Source organism: Artemia sp. Qi Xiang Cuo, chromosome 20 (assembly GCF_049724085.1).
Source record: "Artemia sp. Qi Xiang Cuo chromosome 20, ASM4972408v1, whole genome shotgun sequence".
Classification (NCBI taxonomy): Eukaryota; Metazoa; Arthropoda; class Branchiopoda; order Anostraca; family Artemiidae; genus Artemia; species Artemia sp. Qi Xiang Cuo.
This window is the reverse complement of record NC_142813.1, coordinates 20,740,966-20,762,321: the sequence shown is the minus strand read 5'-3', so window position 1 is coordinate 20,762,321 and position 21,356 is coordinate 20,740,966. Positions and strand designations below refer to the sequence as shown.

Sequence of the window (21,356 nt, the reverse complement as noted above, 5' to 3'; positions counted from 1 at the left end):
AAAATGCATTTTTTTTTCAAAATTGATTCTATTTCAAAAAATATTTTTTTTATTCAAAAAAGAAAGGGCGGGCTAAGATGCGGGCTGGCTAAAAGGGCGGGTTAAATTGTATCCATTTTTTGTTCGACCTAGTAAATCTTATCCAACAGGACTAAAATTCCACCAACAACTCTCCCTGACTAGCGACTTTAAAATAGCGTTTGATTCGTTTTACTATCTACCATACGTTCACCTCCACAAAACCTGATCTTTTCAATTGCGTTTTTATCGAAATTTTAAAAAGTGTGGTTACAACATTCTTGCTTTCACAGGTGATTTGTTCCAATTTCCCAACTGCGAGAAGGACTCCCGGCCGACGGCAGAGCATCAGGAGATCGGCAGGTGCGCTGCACGGACCTCATTGGTCCAAATGCAAAGTTTTTTTTATAATATTTACCCTTATCAATCATGACCTTGTCTGTCCTTATCTTTACTATTACATTCTAACTTGTTCTTAGATGTAATAAATTCTATTCTTAGATATTGTTTTTCTTTGGTCCTGGGTAATCATGTTACCTTAATCATATGTATTCTTTTTCTAATATTTCTTTTTTACTTATTTTTTTGGGGGGGGAGGGGGGGGCTCAACAGTGTTTTGATAGAATACATAAAATGCCTAAAACATTTCCCTGTGCTAAAGACACTATATTCATATAGAGAATTATAAAAATGTTTTTCTTTTCCACCACCTGTTATTTATTAAAAGGCGTTGTTCATTTTTCTTATGAAGGTCACTTAACACTTATGTTTGACGAAGGGCCGAATTGAACAAAATGGTTTTTTTTTAATTTTTATTGGATGTATTTGGGGGGGGGGGGGGAATGTCGGCTAAGAGGGAGAGGCTGACTGTCCTGTGATTACCTCTGATTCTTCAAAATTGAACTTGAACTTCAAACTTCCACGATCCAGCCATGTCACTTGAACTTTTTCCTCTTTTTCTCTTTCGGCTTTAATGGCATTCTCTTTTTTCTCTTGAGATGTAGACATCGCCTCCTAAAATATACACACAGACACATATAGTGATACATATACACAAATTAGTACAAATTAAGTGATATATATACACAAAAGAAGCAGATAAATACATATATACACATACACAAATAAGAAACAGATAAATACACACACACACATATATATATAATGATACACATACACAGATGCACACACATACTCAGATAAAGCATACATAGATAATGTCATATGGGATACTACTACTGTCGTTAATGTTAATTAACAATAAGTCCATCATACAGTACCGATTAATTAGTATGCTAAAATACACCACTTACAGTCATTAAAAAGTATAACATATAACAGTATAAAAAAGAAATTTAGATGAAAAAAATATGCAACTTTTTTTTTAATTATGTGGCATCAAACCAGGGGACTGAGGAGGCACTGGCCCAGGCACAGAAATTTTATGGGTGAAAAATTTAAAATATACAATAAAACAGTTCTAATTTAAAAAAAAAACGAAAAAAAATTGCTATTGAAGTATAAATAAAACTTAAATGAACAGAAATTAAATAAATAATCAATGCAAACAAACATACAATAGATATTAATATAAATGAATAAATAAATCCTAAAACGAATGAAACTTAAATTGAATATATAAATCAAGCTTGAAACAAACAAAAATCACTAGAAACAAGAGTTTGGGTATCGCCTCCTTCTCTCACTGTAAAAGCCTAAAATCTACTACGTCATTGGCGCTTTACTGAAAACCAATTTCATTACAAATATCTCCTTTGGCACTTTATATTGAAATAAACATTAAAATTATACTAAAATTTTGAACTGATGAGCTTTCAACAATTAATATCATTATACATCTAAAATTCAGTTTAATTTATTAGTTCTTTCTAAAGTTGTTCAAGACGAATACAGTTCGACTACAAAGAAGAGTTTGGATACTGCTCCCTTCCTTAACTGTAAATAAAAACCAAAAGCCTAATCCGTCATTGGCGCTTAACTGAAAACGAATTATATTACAATATTTTCTTTCCCAGTTCTTACAGAATTGAAATAAAAATTAAATTACAATGAAATAAATTCTTGAACGGATGGCTCTTTCAACAACTAATATTATTATATATCAAATATTCAATTTGATGTTGTTTATACTTTCCAAGACTGTTCAAGACACATAGTTTTCAGTAAAACGCCAATGACGCAGTAGAGAAGGACTTATAGTGAGAGAAGGAGGAGATTCCCAACCTCTTGTTTGTAGTAATTTGTTTGTTCGTTTCAAGCTTGATTTGTATATTCAATCTAAGTTTCACTCGTTTTAAGATTTGTTTATTCATTTAGATTGATATATATTGCAGGTTTGTTTGCATTGATTGTCTTTTTAATAATAATAATAATAAAAAAAAAAAAAAAAAAAAAAAAGAAAAAAAAAAAAAAGAACAGACCTGGAATGGAAATTTGGAATATCTATTTGGAATACGGTAGAGGTCAGAAAGATCAAGATAGGCAAAAGGATCATCAAGAGGTCCCATTTCCTGAAAATCCACAAACTTGCAAATGTAAGTCGTTTCATGTTCTTCAGCTGTATCATCTATATGTTCCACCTTCAAAAAAGAAGAAGTTAGTTTAATATCTAACAGAAGGTAAAAAAAATGAGGAATGAATCTACGATAGTAACATTCTTTCTATTATGTTTCTACCAAAATATTGTTTTACACAGTTTTTTATAATAGTTTAAACATGATGAATTTCCAAATCTCTGGTAAAGATAAAAAAAAAGTAACAAGTAAAAGTAAGTATGACGGTACTAGACTCTTAAGGTCCAAACCGGCGGTGCTGATCTCCGTTTCGTGGCCCTTCAGCCAGGAAGTGCAATGGGAGGCTGGGGACCAGTCATCCTGTTCTTTCGCACACCCTTCCTGCTTACCTTCCCCAGAATTCTGCAGGTACCCATTTAAAGCTGGGTCGACTCTGGCTAAGCTTACAGTCACACCACTGACCCGCGTCCCAAACCCAAATAACTGGTCACGCCAGGGATCGAACCCGTGCCCCTTGGACAAAGAATTCCCAACCCAGCGCTCGTCCAGTTAGCTAGGACGGCTCAAAAGATAAGACCCCAGTTACTCATTAAAGAGGGATGTATCAAATACCATGTGACTGCAGCAGTTATTATGTGGGTGGAACTCATCAAAATTTAGAAAAAAATATCTGCAGCAGAATACGGAGGATATAACAAGGCTTAAAATTCTAACAGTTCTTTTGATGCTGCTCTAAGCCACCATATTTTGAAAACCTATCCATACAACACTCATTGTAAACGTCTCCCTCACTAGAAATGATTTGAGCATTAAACAGGTTGTTCGGGAGCCAATAGAAATTAAACTTGCGCTAAATAATGATAGTTTTTAAATATCAACTCAACACATTATACACAAATTCAATTAAGAATTATTAAACAAATTACATTACAAACCGAAAGCTAATACAAACGTTAACAAAACACACCTTTTAGGCTGACAGCCAAAAAATTTAAAAAAACATTTAAAACATGCTATTTATTTTTTTTTTTTTTTTGATTTTATTTTTGTTTGTTTTTTTTTTTTTAAATTAATGAAATGCCTTGTTTAGTGTTTTTTTCTTCAGTCATGGTTGAACTTCGAAAAATAGAACTTCGAACAGTCGAAAAAAAACTGGTCTAAAGGGTACCCAACCAAAGTAAAGTATTGTAATAATGACTGCAATAAAGATTTACTGGGTACTTAAAACGGAGAAGATTAAAGCGACTAAAAGAGTTGCGAGCATATGAATGGAACTATTTGCAAAGGGCATTTTTTCGGAGTTTTGAGAGTTCAGGGTGCAAGAATAGGCTTTATAAATTAATATTAAGAATTATAAGTCGTTTGACTAGGAGTGAAGGTGAAGAGGCTTCATTTTAATGAGTAGTATTACCTCAGAAGTGGTCAAGCTTCTGAAACATGGACGCTTCGGAAGATGGAGGTCTTGTTCGGTGTTTTCTAGAAGGTTCTACCATAGTTTTGGGCACCTATTCGACTGACCGTATTTCAAACAATAGACTGTCCGAAAAATATGGTTCTATCCAAAAGGCTGATAGTATGGATAGCATAGTATGTCTAATTATACCTAAAGGTTGGAATGGCTAGGACATGTTTTGCGGATTTAAAATGACTGACTGAAAAGATAATTAATTTTGGCCATATACCTAGACATTAGACAAAAAAAAAAAATTAACAAAATTAACCAATTCGATTGTCTCCCCATTAGATACATGAGATATAGAGGATTTTATGAAAAAATATGATTATCTTCAAAACAAAAGACACGGAAGGAAGAAGGAAGGAGGTCTCATCCCCTATCGATCGCTTCAATAGGTTGTATTATGGATTTTAATTTGCCAAGTGCCACTTACGCCATCTAAAGGGTTTTTACCCAGATTCCGTCATTATCGGGCCACTTCCCTGTCTGCTCTTACCTAGTATCCCATTCCCTATTGAACCCCCAGATAAGAAAACTACATTGCAGAAAAAAAGAATCCAGCTCCTGTTCCTAGTTTTATTATTTGGTGGAAATCTTTTTCCACCCTATTAGTATTTGTTACTTTCATGTTTTTCTTTGTCTTTTTTTATTTATAGATTCCAAAATTCGAAGTATTGCACTAAGATATATATTAATAATTTATAATAACTATTACTATTACACAATTAATACGTAATTAACAAATTCGACTTATTATTAATGTAAGTTAATATAGTTAATTATCAAAGTTATTAATAATACGCTATTGATTAACATTATATTATCAACTAATAATATATTAAGGTAGAACTTGAATCTTAAAAACTACCAGACATATCTGATGTAGAGATTAACAAATTATATACTTGATGAAATTGTGGATTTGATCAATCAGACTTGATGAAATTATACTTGATTAAATTTCTATTTAATCGATTTTTAACCGATTAAATTGATATTTGATTAAAACAGAAGAACATACCAACACTCTTCGCCATATATCGTTAACATTGGCAGCAAAAATTTTATCATATTCAACATATTTCTCATGGCTAATGGGTTTAGCATTTGTAGCTTTCACTTCTTTTCCAAAATCTTCATTAAACAGGCGAGGCAAGTTCTTCAATTGATCCTGAAAAAAAGGAACCTAACAAATATCCAGAATAAAACCGAGCCAGATCTAGATTTTCCCTCAAGGAGGGAGGGGGAGGGGGAATTTTCATTTTGTCTCCTCCTGTCACACCGTCAATACCGTAGAGCATGGGTCGGTAACCTGCGGCCCGCGAGGACTCATGAATAAAACAGGATTTTGGAGCCATGGGGCAATAGACAATTGGTTGACTCAAAGTTAGAGCAAGCTTCAAAGAGAAGTAACAGTCGGTTGTATGATCCTTCTTTTCACGTCATTAGGAATTCCAAAATGAAACAAGTTCTTCTTACACTTAAACCACAGACGAAAAACTTGACTGTCTGCCTCTCCTCTCCTTTTTTTAGAAAGCAACAAATTATTTCATAAACAGAAAAATATAGGCTAGATTCATCTATGATAGGTAATATACTTCCATCCACCAAATTTCAACTAACTGGGAGGCTACTTCAGAACAACAAGGTAGAACAAGCCTTATTTTCATCACATTCTGTACCATTAATAGACCAAATTCATTGTATGTTGTTGTTTTTTTCAGACAATGAACGAAAAAGAGCGAGAGTATAACATTATTGTCTTCTCCTTGAAGTACTTTACAAACATTTTCATCACATTCTGTACCATTAATAGACCAAATTCATTGTGTTTTTTTTTTCAGACAATGAACGAACAATGAATGAAAAATTATAAATGTTTTAACTTTTATAACTTTAATAAATCAAAAAATATTAACATTTGGATTACTAAATATAAGTATATGTATATTAAACTGACAATGCGCATTCATTTGTATTTTTTTCAGTAAAGTGCAAATTATGTTCTGGCCTTGGGAAGGCATAGGGGTTTTGAGCGCAAATTATGTTAATTTCTGCTTGTTTTGAGTTTGACTTGGTTATTCATTGTAATTTCTATTCTTTTTAGGTTTCATTTATTTATCGATGCTGATTCGTGGTAGTTTCAGGCTTGGTAGATTATTTAATTTCATTTTTGCTGGGGGAGCAAAACTCCCTCTGAAAAAAATCATGGGCACTGCCTTGATGTCTTCAGCTGTAAAATCAACCCCCAGAGTCCTTAGGAGATGCCTGTAAGTTATGAAATTCGTCCATTGTTCAAATGTAGTATTTGTTATTGGGAAGCATGCAATTTTTCTTTTGGGGGGGGGGGGGGGAGGTTGTACTTGGGATATATTTCTATGAGTAGGAATATTCCGTGGGGAGGGAAATTTCTGGAGTATGAATATTCTAGGGGAAATGTTACACTGTGGACAAGGCCATACCCAGAATTTTTTCTCTTTGTTTTCTGGGAAAAAATTTTCACAGAAGGGGGCCTTTCTGGAGTGATCGAGAAACCAATTAAAGATTAAAGTCTTTTTCAAATGTAAGGATACTAAGGAGAATTTTTAGGCTAAATCGTCTGCAAGCAATTTTACAGAGAGGGGGGGATTCTCAGCGAAAATGGAACTCGCTGGAGGGAATTTGACAGGGAGAGGGTCACTTTACATTGTATGAAATTTCCACAGATGAGTTGTCCGTGAGGTGGAGGGGTATATTTCATTAAGGGTCAGCCAGATCCACCGGTATTATTTGAAAAACGAACAGAAATTATTCCATATATGAAGGGTTGCCCCTCTTCAATACCTTGTCCTTTATGCTAAAGTTCGACTGTTGTACTAAAATTGAAACACAGGGGCCGTTTAATTACAATAGGAAGCTTTTTTAAAAATACTAACAGCTTTAGTGTAAAGAGCAATGCATTAAGAGAGGCCTTCATACACGGAATAAATCTGCCAAAATTAATATGCAAATTTTTTTTCAATTTTTCATGTACGGTGAACCAAATTCAAGCCTGAATTTGTTGAAAAACGTTCAGAAATTAAATTTTAAAAAAACGACAGTAAGGAGCGACATTAAAACTTAAAACGGACAGAAATTATCCTGGATATGAAAGGGACTGTCCCTTCCTCAACGCCTTGCTCCTTACGCTTAAGTTTTTAATGTTTTAAAAAGTAGCATTGCTACACTGAGTCGAAATTTAGCGTTAAGAGAGAGGTGTTGAGCAGGGGAAAGCCCCAATCTTATACGGAATAATTTCTGTTCATGTTCAGTTATAATGTCACTCCTTACTTTCAGTTAAAAAAAAAAACTTTTTAAACAAATTTAATTTTATAGATTAAAACTTGACTTTCTGGTAACTTAACTTAATCATTCGGGTTGGGAGGAGAGTAGTAAAATTTGTCTGTGTTATTCTTGTGCGTGCTATTCCATGTTATTACACTGGCTTTTCGGCACACAAGTACCATAATTCTGTATTTAGCTCATTAGAAGAAAATTTCTTTTTTGTAAAATTGTTGGTTGCTTTGAAAATACTGTTTAATTTATAAATCACAACAAAAACAGATACACGCTAAACCTTGTTTCTGTAATGACAGGTTGTAATTTACCTTAAATATTTATTTGCATTGCCACTTACCCATATTTTGGTTTTTATTTCCAATTAGCTTGAATAGCCTAAGTTATCTTTGCACAAGTTTTCATTCATGATATCTTTCACCAAGAAGGTGGATGAAAGGCGGGGATGTTGTTACTACCTTTGCAGTGCATCATGCAGTAGTAAAATAGGGGCGGTCCGAAAACCCGTCTCTGTTTTTCCGGAATACCAAAGAAAAGTGGTACTTTCCAAAAAGAGGTCTTTTACCCTAGGTCCCTGGTTCAATTAGGTTTATCCTATTTAAGCAATCAACAACATACCAATTATTGTCTGGATTCAAAGGGGTGGAAAGTAATAAGGCTAATGTTCATTTACAAGTTCTTGAACTACTTTTATCTTAGAAAAATGACCATGACAGGCACCTATCCCATCCAGGGGGTGTAGCTCAGGTGAAAGGGGGTGGTATCACAGCCAACCCCAACCTCCCCCCTAAGGGGTGTCTATGCGCAGTGCCAACACATCAGAACTTCAATTATGTTTTTAGTTTGATTTAGTATATTTGTCCACATATCTTGAGACACTGGATGATTTTGTTAGCACATTCTTTACCTCCCATCTCCAAAATTAAAACCAAACCTACACCCCTGTTTCCATCAACTATGAAATTCATACCAAATAACAGTCTTGTGACATCATGAAGTAATGGAATGCATAGCGTAAAACTGTATTTTAGCAAGCTAAGACACGTTTTACATAACAAGGATGATAAGTTTTTAAAGATGGCTGTTTTCTGGCCATCAGTCACGCCAAACAATCGTCCCCAAATGGGGGGGGGGGGTGCAAGGAGGTCACAAGGAAGGATTTAAAGGAGATTGGAACTTCTTGAGATGGGACAAAGCTTGAAACTTTGAATCAAGTGGGATGGATATGGAACATGCTTTGCTATGTTGACCTCAAGCAGCTTGGTGCTACAGTATACCAAAACCTCCACTAACATAATCTTTTGTGAAAGGGAAAATCCTTTTTTTAGGTTTCATTGAAATCTTTCATTTAGTTTTATTCAAGTTTTAGGAGTATAACATTATTGTCTTCTCCTTGAAGTACTTTACAAACATTTTCATCACATTCTGTACCATTGATTGACCAAATTCTTTGTTTTTTTTTTTTTCAGACAATGAACAAAAAAGAGCAAGATTGCTCTCACAAGATGGCAGAGAAAGACAAGTCACAAGGACAAAGAAGCAGAAACCTAAGACGGTAAGAAACGGGCTAGAAAAGATTGCAACACTCATTTGTTTTCAACTATTTTTGAAACTAAATATGTTAATTTCTTATTTTCTTATGTTAATTCCAACTTATGTTAATTTCTGCTCGTTTTGAGTTTGAATCGGTTACTTATTGTAATTTCTGTTCGTTTTGGGTTTCATTTATTTATCAATACTGATTTGTGGTAGTTTCATGCTTGGTAAATTATTTGATTTTATTTTTGCTCAATTTTTGTTTAATGGAGTTCTTTCCTTTTCTTTGAAAAACTTATTTTGTGGAATAAGTTTTTAAAATTAATTACAAAAAAAAACTTAATCCATGGTTTTGTAAAATAAAACATAAGAAAACTGAACTGTATTTGGATTCAAATCTTCTGTCATTAGGGAGGTTTTCGGGTAACAAATCGATGGTAGTTCCAACACAAAACTAATATAGACAAAAAAAAAGCAGTTTTAAAATATTAAACAGGAACATACCTCATAGTATCTTATCCTTTCCTTGTTTGCTATTTCATTAAATATCTTCTTTTCCTTTTCATCAAGACATGCCCATCTTCTTCCCAGTTCCTTTGCAATATCCTCAAAACCAAGACCAGGTTGATCAGCCAGCACTTTTGATCTCTCTTCGTTACAAAACCTGATATAACCAGTTCTAAAAATAATAATGGTGAAATTGAGGGCGTAATACTCTGCCAAAGGTACGGGGCTCAGCAGCATATCGCAACCTGAGAGCAAAATTCTCATTCTTCTCAAACTCATTCCGAGAAAAAAACACGACTCAATATTGACCCTTTCTTGTTTCAACATTACGAAAGATTCTAGAAAAATTAAAAAAAGTGAATCCACATCTCTACATGACAATTTAAGATGGAACGCAAAAGAATTCTTAAAGGACGAGAAAAAATTACTAAAGTCGAAAGAATAATTCCAAAAACAGAACAGAATAAAGAAAAGTTCATCTTTGATGTCTAGGTTCCACTGATTCCAGTTAAATTAATCACTTTGCCTATTTTTGTCCGTTTTTAAATAAACCACGTACCGTCTTCAGTTTTCGGCTAAAGATGACAATTTCGATATCATTCGATAGCTCAGACTTAGATCTATGAATTCACCGAGTTATATTTTGGAAATATGATTCAATTTTTTTTTTTTTTAGACAGAAAATGCTTTTTAAAAACAGAGAATTTTGCGACTAATCTGAAGCTACTATTTTGACCAAATAGACAATGTATTTGTATCATATTGTTCATTAGCTTCAGATCTATGCAGTCACCGTGTCAGATTTGTTATATTACTTAGACATTTCTGTAGAAAATAACGTTAACTTGGCAAAATTCAAAAATTGTTAAATTGTACAAAAATAGATGGACTCACTATTTCTAATTCAAAGAATATGGGCGGATCCTTTCGGAAGGCTGTTTGAAATACATTTAGAGTAGGCGGCTACCGTTTTGTCTACCCGTTTAGAAATACCTGTTTTACCATCAGACAAGACAGAAAAGTTCTCAGTTAGGGGGATTTGAGTATTCTTTTCTGTGTATCGGACTGTGTGATTGTTTATGGGAAATAAAAACAGAATGAAGAAGCTGAACCGAAACTCGGGACAATTCAAAAAGTAAGTAATATTTTTTATTTGCATTTGTTCTGTTTTTATCTAATCTTGGATATCCAATTCGATGCATTTTCTTTATAGAACAAAAGAAGTTATTTCTTTTGGCATTGTTTTGTTCAAAGTTGCTTAGATATCTCAATACAATTTATTTATGTACGTATCATTAATCTATGTACATTTATTTCCAATCCACACTAAGTAGGCATATGAAAATGTAGCATGAAAAAGATAAAATTCTCTTCATATTCGTTCATTTTACCAAATTACGGGTAAACTTTTGAAAGTTAGTTTGAGGAAAAATAAAGAAACTTTTTTTGAGTATAAAATTTTATTTGAGATTTTTTTTCCATAGGGGGGAGGAATGGTACTGGTGTATTATGCACCCCTCACTCAAGTTTAGCGAATATGTTATATTGGCTTTACTATGTCTTGTGTTATTGATGATAAAACTAGATATGTGTTATGAATAACATTTTTTAAATAAGTGTTGCAAGTTTTTCAAACCAATTTCTTGCCTTCTGCTTCTGAATTACGAGCTTGACGCTGAAATCATGTAAAAACCATTTATCACTTGGTTTTTCGTCGACAAATTTACCTTGATGTGGCTCAGACATTAAAAGTCTAATATCATGCATGCTTGTCTCCTAACGAATAGCTCGTAGTTGTTCTTAACTTACCTTTTGTCGTCTTTTATTACTTGTTTTCATTTACAATTATTACTCGCACATGAATCCCCCATCCCTCTAACTTTTGTTCTGGTATGAATATGAAAATTATCGTATGTTGCCAAAGAAAACCTTTGGCACGTCGATTCTCGCAATGTGTCTCTTGAATCAAACCCTTGTACCTGTTGATTGAATCAACAGTGACGGAACAAAAACTGGAAAAATAAGTTACGGGTGGAAGAATGCATGGAAAATATGGGTTATTTTATTTGCACATCAGGGGGTTTTGGGGGTTAAGTATGACGGGGGTGCATGCTAAATATATTAGCTACAATTATTCTGCATATTATGAAGTACGAATTGTTTTCTAACTACACTTCTTAAGTGGGGTCGGGATAATACGAAAGTACCAAACATTTTTCTGCAACAAGACGAAAGTTATCACCATGCATTTCTGTGGTTTAGTTGAAATGAAAAGAGATTAGTGTTTAATTCCTAGACCTCACTCCATATTTAGCTAGAGACTAATGGAGAGTGCTAAAATACATTGTCCTCTTTGTCCTAATAATTTTGTCCTCTTTGAGGAAGAAAGTACCCGAATTTCCTTATAACCTAGTACCCGAATTTCATAGAGAATCTCCAAACTAGGGTTCGCTGATACGTTGAATTTGATGGTTAGATTTTTGTGAATATTGCTTGGCTTTTGGGGGTGTTTATCCCCTTTTTTTTAAATTCGAGTTCGCTCGGGCTCGTAACTTTCGATGATTACCTTGAAAGTTAAAGAAATTGATTCTTTTAGAATCAGCATAACATAACAATTATTTTGTTGTATTTTTTTTAATGCGCCTTGTAATGCACTATTTAAGGCGTCTGTTACCACCCCCCCCTACCTTAACATTGCCTGATTGCCTCCAGCTTCTTCATAGCAGTGGATCTGGAAAAAGATAGTTAAAAAAAACGTTTGATATTTATTGTCTTTATTTTTTTTATCTACCGAAAAAATAGCATTACTTTCTACGCTTAGTGAAACCAAAAGAGATAAACTAGCGTACAATAAGAATACGTAACTTGCTAATATGTTATATTTGCTTTGTTGTACATGTCTTGTGTTATTGGTGTTAAAACGATGATATGAGTTATGAATAACTCTTCTCAACGAGTAAATTGATTGCTAGTTTCAAGAATAGTTGGAAACCAATGAGTGTTGCAATTTTTTCTAACCAGCCTCTTGCAATCTTAGGTTTCTGATTCTGAAATATTAGCGTCGAGATTTTATTTGATTAGCGTCAAGATTTTACTTGATTTTAGCGTCGAGTTCGACGCTAAAATCAAGAACAACCACATATCATTCGCAAGGACGTATCCAGGATTGTTTTTGGGGCGGAAGGTTGTTTTTTTTTTTTGGGGGGGGGGGGTACAAGAAAAAACTAAAAAATGAGTTTGTAGCATTTTTGGCACGTTTTTACGAGTAAGACCAAAATTTCTGGGAGGGGTGGGTCAAATCCGGCAACTCCTCCCTCTTGGATACGGCTTTGGTAATTCATAAAATTTGTTGTTGTTTTTTGTCGACAAGCGTGAACTTGATGGGACTATGGCATAAAATGTCCAATATCGTCTATGCTTGGCTCCTTACAAAGTAAACCAGTTTTTACGGTAAAAAGGTGATTTTGCCTTTTCAAAATTATTTGAAATTTGAAAAAAAAAACTATTCCTTTGAAGTGCCTACAATCAACCTCTCTAAAAGACATTTTTTGGTTCTCTACTTAGACATCTTTATATTTTTTTAAAGAAATGTTCAGGTTCTGGCAGTCTGGTACGGATAGAAATGAAATCTTTTATATCACAGCAAATGTTTTGTTTTGCAATAAAAAAGCTATTACCTCACAAAATGCTAGACAACAATGTGCTACAAACTTAACCAACAGGGAAAACAACCTAGTGATTATTGACTCTAAAACAAGCATAAGAGAAAAAAAAACGGGTTTAATTTAAATAAAGCAGTGGAAGAAGCTTAATTCAGTTTAAACCCCTCTTTTCTCTCTATTTTTTTTTGTAAATAGAAAAGCAGAGTGAAATTATAGGAATTTTTTTTTGTAATGCTTTTCGATCACCCTAAAGATGGCTAGCTAACCCAAGTCAACTATATTGTGCAAGAATCCTTGAAGGGAAAAAGAACTGGTAAATTGACTATAAAACAAGCCTTTCAGATTTACAGATAATCCTGAAAAAATACTACGTCCTAAAAGCTCCCCTGTTATTTCTTTCTTTTTTCTATCTCACTTAAAAATATTATGAGACAGCCGTCGGCTCAATACATCGCTGAAAAATCTCCGTATACCGTAGTTGTCAAACCTACATGCTAAACAAGAATGAATTACATTGGTTGGCTTTGGTCCGCCCTATATTTTACTTTTGACCAATAAACCACACCGATGAAACATATATGAAATGATAAGAGTAGCAAAAAGCACAACCATAATGGAATAATTAAGATGGAGCTGATCGAAATGAGTTTTAACATAAACGTTAAGGATATGAAGTAGGTAAAAACACAGAAAAGCGTTACCTGAAGAAGACAAGACTTGTATGCCATTAAGCTTGTTATAAATTGCTTTGTTTGTTGGCAAGCAACAGAGGGCTGTACTGAATCCCTATAAGACTGTTAGGAAGGGCAGAAAGAATAAAGTTAGGAAGGGCAATATATGAAATGATAAGAGTAGCAAAAAGCACAACCATAATGGAATAATTAAGATGGAGCTGATCGAAATGAGTTTTAACATAAACGTTAAGGATATGAAGTAGGTAAAAACACAGAAAAGCGTTACCTGAAGAAGACAAGACTTGTATGCCATTAAGCTTGTTATAAATTGCTTTGTTTGTTGGCAAGCAACAGACGGCTGTACTGAATCCCTATAAGACTGTTAGGAAGGGCAGAAAGAATAAAGTTAGATGGCAATATCAGAGGACAATTTCGCTCACAGGTCCCAATATGTAGGATTCGAAGATTAATTCCAACTGGGAATATACTTACGCAACTTTAGAAATTCACTACAAGCAGACCTTTCTAAAATGACCCATCCCCCTTAGTAAAAAAAGCATAAGCTACATATACAAATGAATATGCTACAGTGTAAAAACAACAAAATAATTTTAAATGAAATTTAATCAGGAGCCAACTCGCAGAGAATAAAACAATCTCTTAGGGAATACCAAAATTTTCAGATACATCAATTAGGTTTTGATGTAAGAAAAAACTTTCAGGGCATGATTTTTTTTTAATAATTCAAATTAGTGCAAAGAGGAGCGCGTTGGGGCCCAAGCCACAAGACTCAAAATTTCCCCCTATTTTGGGACATTTTCTCATTAAAATTATCAAACAGAATTTATTTATTTGAGGGGTTATTTTCCTTGAAAGATTCCCATACATGCACCTGATCATGTGTCTAATATCTATGCGAGTTAAATTATTAATATTAGGAAGCTTAATGTGTATACCCAGCAATAATAATAAAAATAAATTGCTCAAAAAACTGCATAATTTTCTAATGGTACCTAAAATCCCCCACCCCCATAAAAAAAGCAAAAAAAAAACATAACCACTGGTCAATTAAACCAAATTATAGAATTAACTAGGACAAGTTGGTTCATAAATGACAAAACTTACATAGGTCGTTTGGGAGCATTTGGATCTTTCTTGACTTTGCGTTTCTTTCCTCTGGCACCCTCTGCAGGTGTCTGATCATTGATTTCCAATAGTGGCTTGTCTTCCTCTGCCATCTTGTGAGAGCAATCTTGCTCTTTTTTGTTCATTTCCTGAAAAATATAAAAAAAAACGCAATGAATTTGGTCTATTAATGGTACAGAATGTGATGAAAATGTAAAGTACTTCAAGGAGAAGACAATAATGTTATACTCCTAAAACTTGAATAAAACTAAATGAAAGATTTCAATGAAACCTAAAAGAAGAGTTTTCCCTTTCACAAGAGATTATGTTAGTAGAGGCTTTGGTATACTGTAGCAACAAGCTGCTTGAGGCCAACATAGCAAAGCATGTTCTCCATTCATCCCACTCTATTCAAAGCTTCAAGCTTTGTCCCATCTCAAGAAGTTCCAATCTCCTTTAAATCCTTCCTTATGACCTCCTAGCCCCCCCCTTCATTTGGGGATGATGGTTTGCCATGATTGATGGCCAGAAAACAACGATCTTTAAAAATCTATCATCCTATTTATGTAATTAAATAAAAAAAACAAGTTTTTTAAACTGAAAGTATGGAGCGACATTAAAACTTAAAACGAACAGAAATTATTCCGTATATGAAAGGGGCTGTCCCTCCTCAACGCCTCACTCTTTACGCTAAAGTTTTTTATTGTTTTAAAAAATAAAGTTGTGAGACAGAGTCAAACTTTAGCGTAAAGAGCAAGGCGTTGAGGAGGGGACAGCCCTTTTCATATACGGAATAATTTCTGTTTGTTTTAAGTTTTAATGTTGCTCCCTACTTTCAGTTTAAAAAACTTGTTTTTTTATTTAATTTCTTATCGTTTTTTAGTTAATGCAGCTTTTATTTTGGCTAACTGTCATTGAATAAGTAAACAAAAAAATTTGCAAAAATTTTTTACTTTTCTTTTGCTAAATAGATGTCTTTACAAATTAACTTACGTAACTAACTTCTATATTTGTATATTTTTCTTCTGGCAAAAAATACAAAGTTGCAGATTTTTGCAGATATGAGGTTGAAACCTATGTAATAGGGTTTTCTGATACGCTGAATCTGACGGTGTGATTTTCATTAAAACTCTTTCACTTGTAGGGGATGTTTCCCCCCTCTGTAATACTAAACTTAATAAAATTTATATATTTAGAATCAGCATTATAAACACATTCTTTTGATACATTTATTGACATCAAAATTCCGTTTTTACAAGTTTCGATTACTATTGAGCCGTATCGCTTGTTTTTTTATTGTTTTTTTTTATTACGTATATCCTATTACGTATATGAGGGGGTTCTCCCCTTAGTCAATACCACGCTCTTTACGTTAAAAGTTAAAAAAAAATTGATTCACAAACCCCTGAATCACAAAGGCCGTTTAATTAGAATAGATAGCTCTTTTGAAAGCAAAAAAAAAAAAAAAACTGTAGCGTAAAGAGCACGGTTTTGACTTGGGGGAGAACCCCCTCACATACATTATAATTTCTGTTCGTTTTAAGTTCTAATGTTGCTTCTTACTTTCAGTTGAAAAAACTTGTTTTTTTTTATTTAATTTCTGCCCGTTTTTTAAATAATGCTTGGAAATCCTGCGCCCCTTCATAGAAATTTCCCTTCCCCAAAGAAACATCCTCCATGGAAAGATTCTCCAGAATAACCCCCTCCTCTATCCTCCCCCCCTCCAGAAAAAAATCCTTCCTGAAAATTTCTCTATACTTCCCAATAACCATTAAATAATGCTGGCAAGTCCAGCGCCCCCTTCATGGCAATTTCCCTTCCCCCATGAAAACTTCCTGCATGGACCGATCCTCCAACATAACCCCCGACCCACCCTTCCCTCCCACTACCAGAAAAAAAACCTCCTGAAAACTTCTGTATACTTCCCAATAACCAATACTATATGTTAACATTGGGTGAAGTTCATAACTTTTAGCCCTCCCCCTGGGGACTTCGGGGGATTAAGTCATCCTAAAAGACATATTTACAATATTTTCGACCATACTGAACAAAATGGTTATCTCAAAATTTTGATTGGGTGACTTTGGGAAAAAAATAAGCGTGGGAGGGAGCCTAGTTGCCCTCCATTTTTTTGTCACTTAAAAAGGGCACAAGAACTTTTAATTTCCATTCCAATGAGCCCTCCCACGATATTCTAGGGCCGCTGGGTCGATACGATCTCCCCTGAAAAAATAAATAAATAAATAAATAAACACACATCTGTGATCTTTCTGCTGGCAAAAAAAGCAAAATTTCACATTTTTGTAGATAAGAGCTTGAAACCTCTACAGTAGGGTTCTCTGATACGCTGAATATGATGGTGTGATTTTCATTAAGGTTCTATAACTTTTAGGGGGTCTTTCCCCCTTTTTTTAAAATCAACCAAACTTTCTCAGGCGCGTAACTTTTGATGGGTAGCACTAAACTTGATAAAAGTTATATATTTGAAATCAGCATTGAAATCTGATTCTTTTGATGTATCTATTGGTATCAAAAATCAGGTTTCTAGAGTTTTGGTTACCATTGAGCCAGGTTGCTCCTTGCTTACAGTTCATTACCACGAACTGTTTGAAACGTTTCTCCCCGCCTTTTATCCACCTTCTTGGTGAAAGAAATCATGAAGGAAAACTTGTACAAAAATAACTTAGGCTATTCAAGCTAATTGGAAATAAAAACCAAAATATGGGTAAGTGGCAATGCAAATAAATATTTAAGGTAAATTAGAACCTGTTATTACAGAAACAAGGTTAAGCATGGATTTGTTTTTCTTGTGATTTATAAATTCAACAGTGTTTTTAAAAAAAACCAACAAAAGAAATTTGTTGAAAGAAAATTGTAAACAAAAGAAATTTTCTTCTAATGAGCTAAATACAGAATTATGGTACTTGTATGCCCAAAAGCCAGTGTAATAACATAGAATAGCACGCACAAGAATAACACAGATAAATTCTACTACTCTCATCCCAACCCAAATGATTAAGTTAAATTTTACAGGAAAGTCAAGTTTTAATCTATAGAATTAAATTTGTTTAAAAATTTTTTTTTAACTGAAAGTAAGGAGTGACATAATAACTTAAAATGAACAGAAATTATTCTGTATGTGAAAGGGGCTGTCCCCTCCTCAAAACCTCTCTTTTTACCCTAAATTTCAACTCAGTGTAGCAATACTACTTTTTAGAACAATAAAATTCCCTCCAGCCAGTTCCATTTTTTGCGGAGAATCCCTCCTCTCTGTAAAATTGCTTGCAGATGATTTAGCCTAAAAATTCTCCTTAGTATCCTTACATTTGAATAAGACTTTAAGCTCTAATTGGTTTCTCAATCACTCCAGAAAAGCCCCCTTTTGTGACAATTATTTCCTAGAAAAACAAAGAAAAAAAATCCTGGGTATGGCCTTGTCCCCAGTGTAACATTTCCCCTAGAATATTCATACTCAAGAAATTTCCCTCCCCATGAAATATTCTACTCATAGAAATATATCCCAAGTACAACCTCAGACTATAGGCAACGCTGTAGCGTTGCCTATAGTAAACACCATACGCCTCCAATGTTTTATTATTTATTTTATTCCCCAGAGACACTTCATATGGAAGGGGTTGTCGTAGAAACTTCAAAGGGGACTCATTTGATTGGAGATTGAGAGTTCTAGTGCCCTTTTTAGGGCAACTAGCCCCCTCCCACGCCTATCATTCCCCCAAACACATCCAATCAAAACTTTGAGATGGCTATTTTGTTCAGCGTAGTTGATTTCCAGATAGAAAATATATTTTTGAGGAGGACACTCCCCCACATAAAGTTTAAAGTTTTTATAGAAGACGTAGTCGTAGAAACTTCAAAACAGGCTCATTTGATTGGAAATTAAAAAGCCAGTGCCCTTTTAATAGTCAAAAGTGATTGGAGTGTAGCCTAAGTAGCCCCCCCCCCCCAACACCCATCATTTCCCCAAACACATCCAATCAAAATTTTGAGATAGCTATTTTGTTCAGCACAGTTGATTTTCAGATAGAAAATATATTTTTGAGGAGGACACTCCCCCACAACCCTCAGGGCAAGGGTTTTAAGTTATGCCCCGGGGGTATATAAGGTTCGTATAGAAGGCATTGTTGTAGAAACTTCAAAAAAAGCTCATTCGATTGGAAATTCAAAAAGCTAATGTCCTTTTGAATAGTCAAAAGTGATTGGAGGGTGACTAGCCCCCCATGCCCATTATTCCCCCAAACACATCTAATCAAAATTTTGAGATAGCCATTTTGTTTGGTGTAGTTGATTCCCGGATAGAAGATATATTTTTGAGAAGGACACTCCCCCAAAACCCTCAGGGCAAGGGTTTTAAGTTATGCCCTGGGGGCATATAAGGTTTTTTATAGAAGGTGTTGTCGTAGAAACTTCAATTAACAGGCTCATTCGATTGGAAATTAAAGGGCTAGTGCCCTTTTTAATATTTGAAAGTGACTGAAGTGCAACGAGCCCCCCCCCCCCCACCCATTATTTCCCCAAACACATCCAATCAAAATTTTGAGATAGCCATTTTGTTCAGCATAGTTGATTTCCAGATAGAAAACATGTTTTTGAGCAGGAAACTCCCCCAAAACCTTCAGGGCAAGGGTTTTAAGATATGCCCTGGGGGCATATAAGGTTTTTTATAGAAGGCATTCTTGTAGAAACTTCAAAAAAGGCCCATTCAATTGGAAATTCAAAGGGATAGCGCCCTTTTTAATAGTCGAAAGTGATTAGAGGGCAACTAGCCCCCCCCCTATGCCCATCATTCCCCCAAAACACATCCAATCAAAATTTTGAGATATATTTGCAATCAGCATATTTATATTTGTAATCAGCATAAAAAAAGGCATCAAATGGTATATTCACTTTAGTCATAACTCAATAATATGATTTGGTAAATATTTACCAAAAGTTTTAAACATACCTCCCATTTACATCAGAAAATTTTTTTGCCCCCCCCCCCCTAATGTGCAAATATATACCCTGAATTGGTATACATAGGGGTGAGGGTAAAATTTATTTCACACAAAAATGGTTATTATATTTGGAAAGAGCATAAAAAAAGTATTGGTAAATTTTTACCAAATCATATTATTGACTTATAAATACAGTGAATATACCACTCAATGCCTTTTTTATGATCTTTCCAAATATAATAATTATTTTGTTGGAAATGAATTTTACCCCCACCCCTATATATACCAATTCAGGGTATATATTTGCACATTAGAGGTGGGGATTAAGTTTAAGCTTACCTCCCATTTACATCAGAAATAAAATTTAACCCCCCCCCCCTAATTTGCAAATATATACCCTGAATTGGTATACATTGGGTGGAGGTAAAATTAATTTCCAACAAAAATGATTATTATATTTGGAAAGAGCATAAAAAAAGGCATTATGTGGTATGTTTACTTTATTCATAAGTTAATAATATGATTTGGTAAAAATTTACCATTGTTAATTCTGTTTTTTAATGATTAATCAAAAAAAACTTTTTCCACAAAATAAGTTTTTCAAAGAATTTTTTGTTTAATGGAGCTCTTTACTTTTTTTTGAAAACTTATTTTGTGGGAAAATTTTTTTTTTAGCCCAACTTATGTTAATTTCTGCTTGTTTTGAGTTTGACATGGTTATTTATTGTAATTAATTAAAAAAAACTCCAAAAAATAAGTTTCTCAAAGAAACGTAAAGGCCATTATAAACTTAAGCTCAGGAGATACAAATACCTGTTAAAATTCAAACTCAAAATGACCAGAAATTACTATTAAAGAATAAATGAAACCCAAAACAAACAGAAATTAAATAAACAATCATCGCAAAAAACACAAAAACAAGTAATAATATAAATGAATAAATAGATCTTAAAGCAAGTAATGCTTAGATTGAATATGAAAATCAAGCTTGAAACAAAAACAAACATTTTGCTATTAAAGTTCAAATGAAACTTAAAACAAACAGAAATTAAATAAACAATCAATGCAAACAAACATACAATATATATTATTGTAAATGAATAAATAAATCTCAAAATGAGTGAAACTTAAATTGAATATGCACATCAAGTTTGAATCAAATAAAAAATAACTATAAACAAGAGTTTGGGTATTGCCTCACTACAGAAGTCTAAAACCTACTGTGTCATTGGCGCTTTACTGAAAACAATTCTTTGAAATGTTTTCACTTTTGTGACTTTAAGAAATCAAAAATTAATTAAGATTTTAGGGAATAAATATCAGCAAATGTATATTAAATTGACAATGCACATTTTTTTCAGTAAACTCATTTGAATTTTTTTTTCAGTAAAGTACAAATTATATTCTGGTTTTTAGAAAGCATAGGGGTTTTGAACCCTAGGCTACTCATATTAATTTATGTTTGTTTTGAATTTGACTCTAATATTTATTTTAATTTTTATTTGTTTAGGGTTTCATTTATTTATTGATACTGATTTGGGGTAGTTGTATGCTTGGTAGATTATATGATAGTC

General features: G+C 33.7%; 1 protein-coding gene across 1 annotated transcript in view; it reads right to left on the bottom strand.

The window, feature by feature from the left end:
- Positions 1 to 867: 867 nt before the first annotated feature.
- LOC148939993 (uncharacterized) overlaps positions 868 to 21,356 on the bottom strand; it is a 21,161-nt gene continuing 672 nt past the window's right edge. The window contains exons 2-6 of the mRNA XM_089106050.1: positions 14,828 to 14,976; positions 9,364 to 9,538; positions 5,030 to 5,179; positions 2,460 to 2,618; positions 868 to 1,032 (exon numbers count right to left, since the gene is read on the bottom strand). Coding sequence (XP_088962176.1) covers positions 868 to 1,032; positions 2,460 to 2,618; positions 5,030 to 5,179; positions 9,364 to 9,538; positions 14,828 to 14,976 — 798 coding nt within the window. The remainder of the gene's footprint in view (positions 1,033 to 2,459; positions 2,619 to 5,029; positions 5,180 to 9,363; positions 9,539 to 14,827; positions 14,977 to 21,356) is intronic.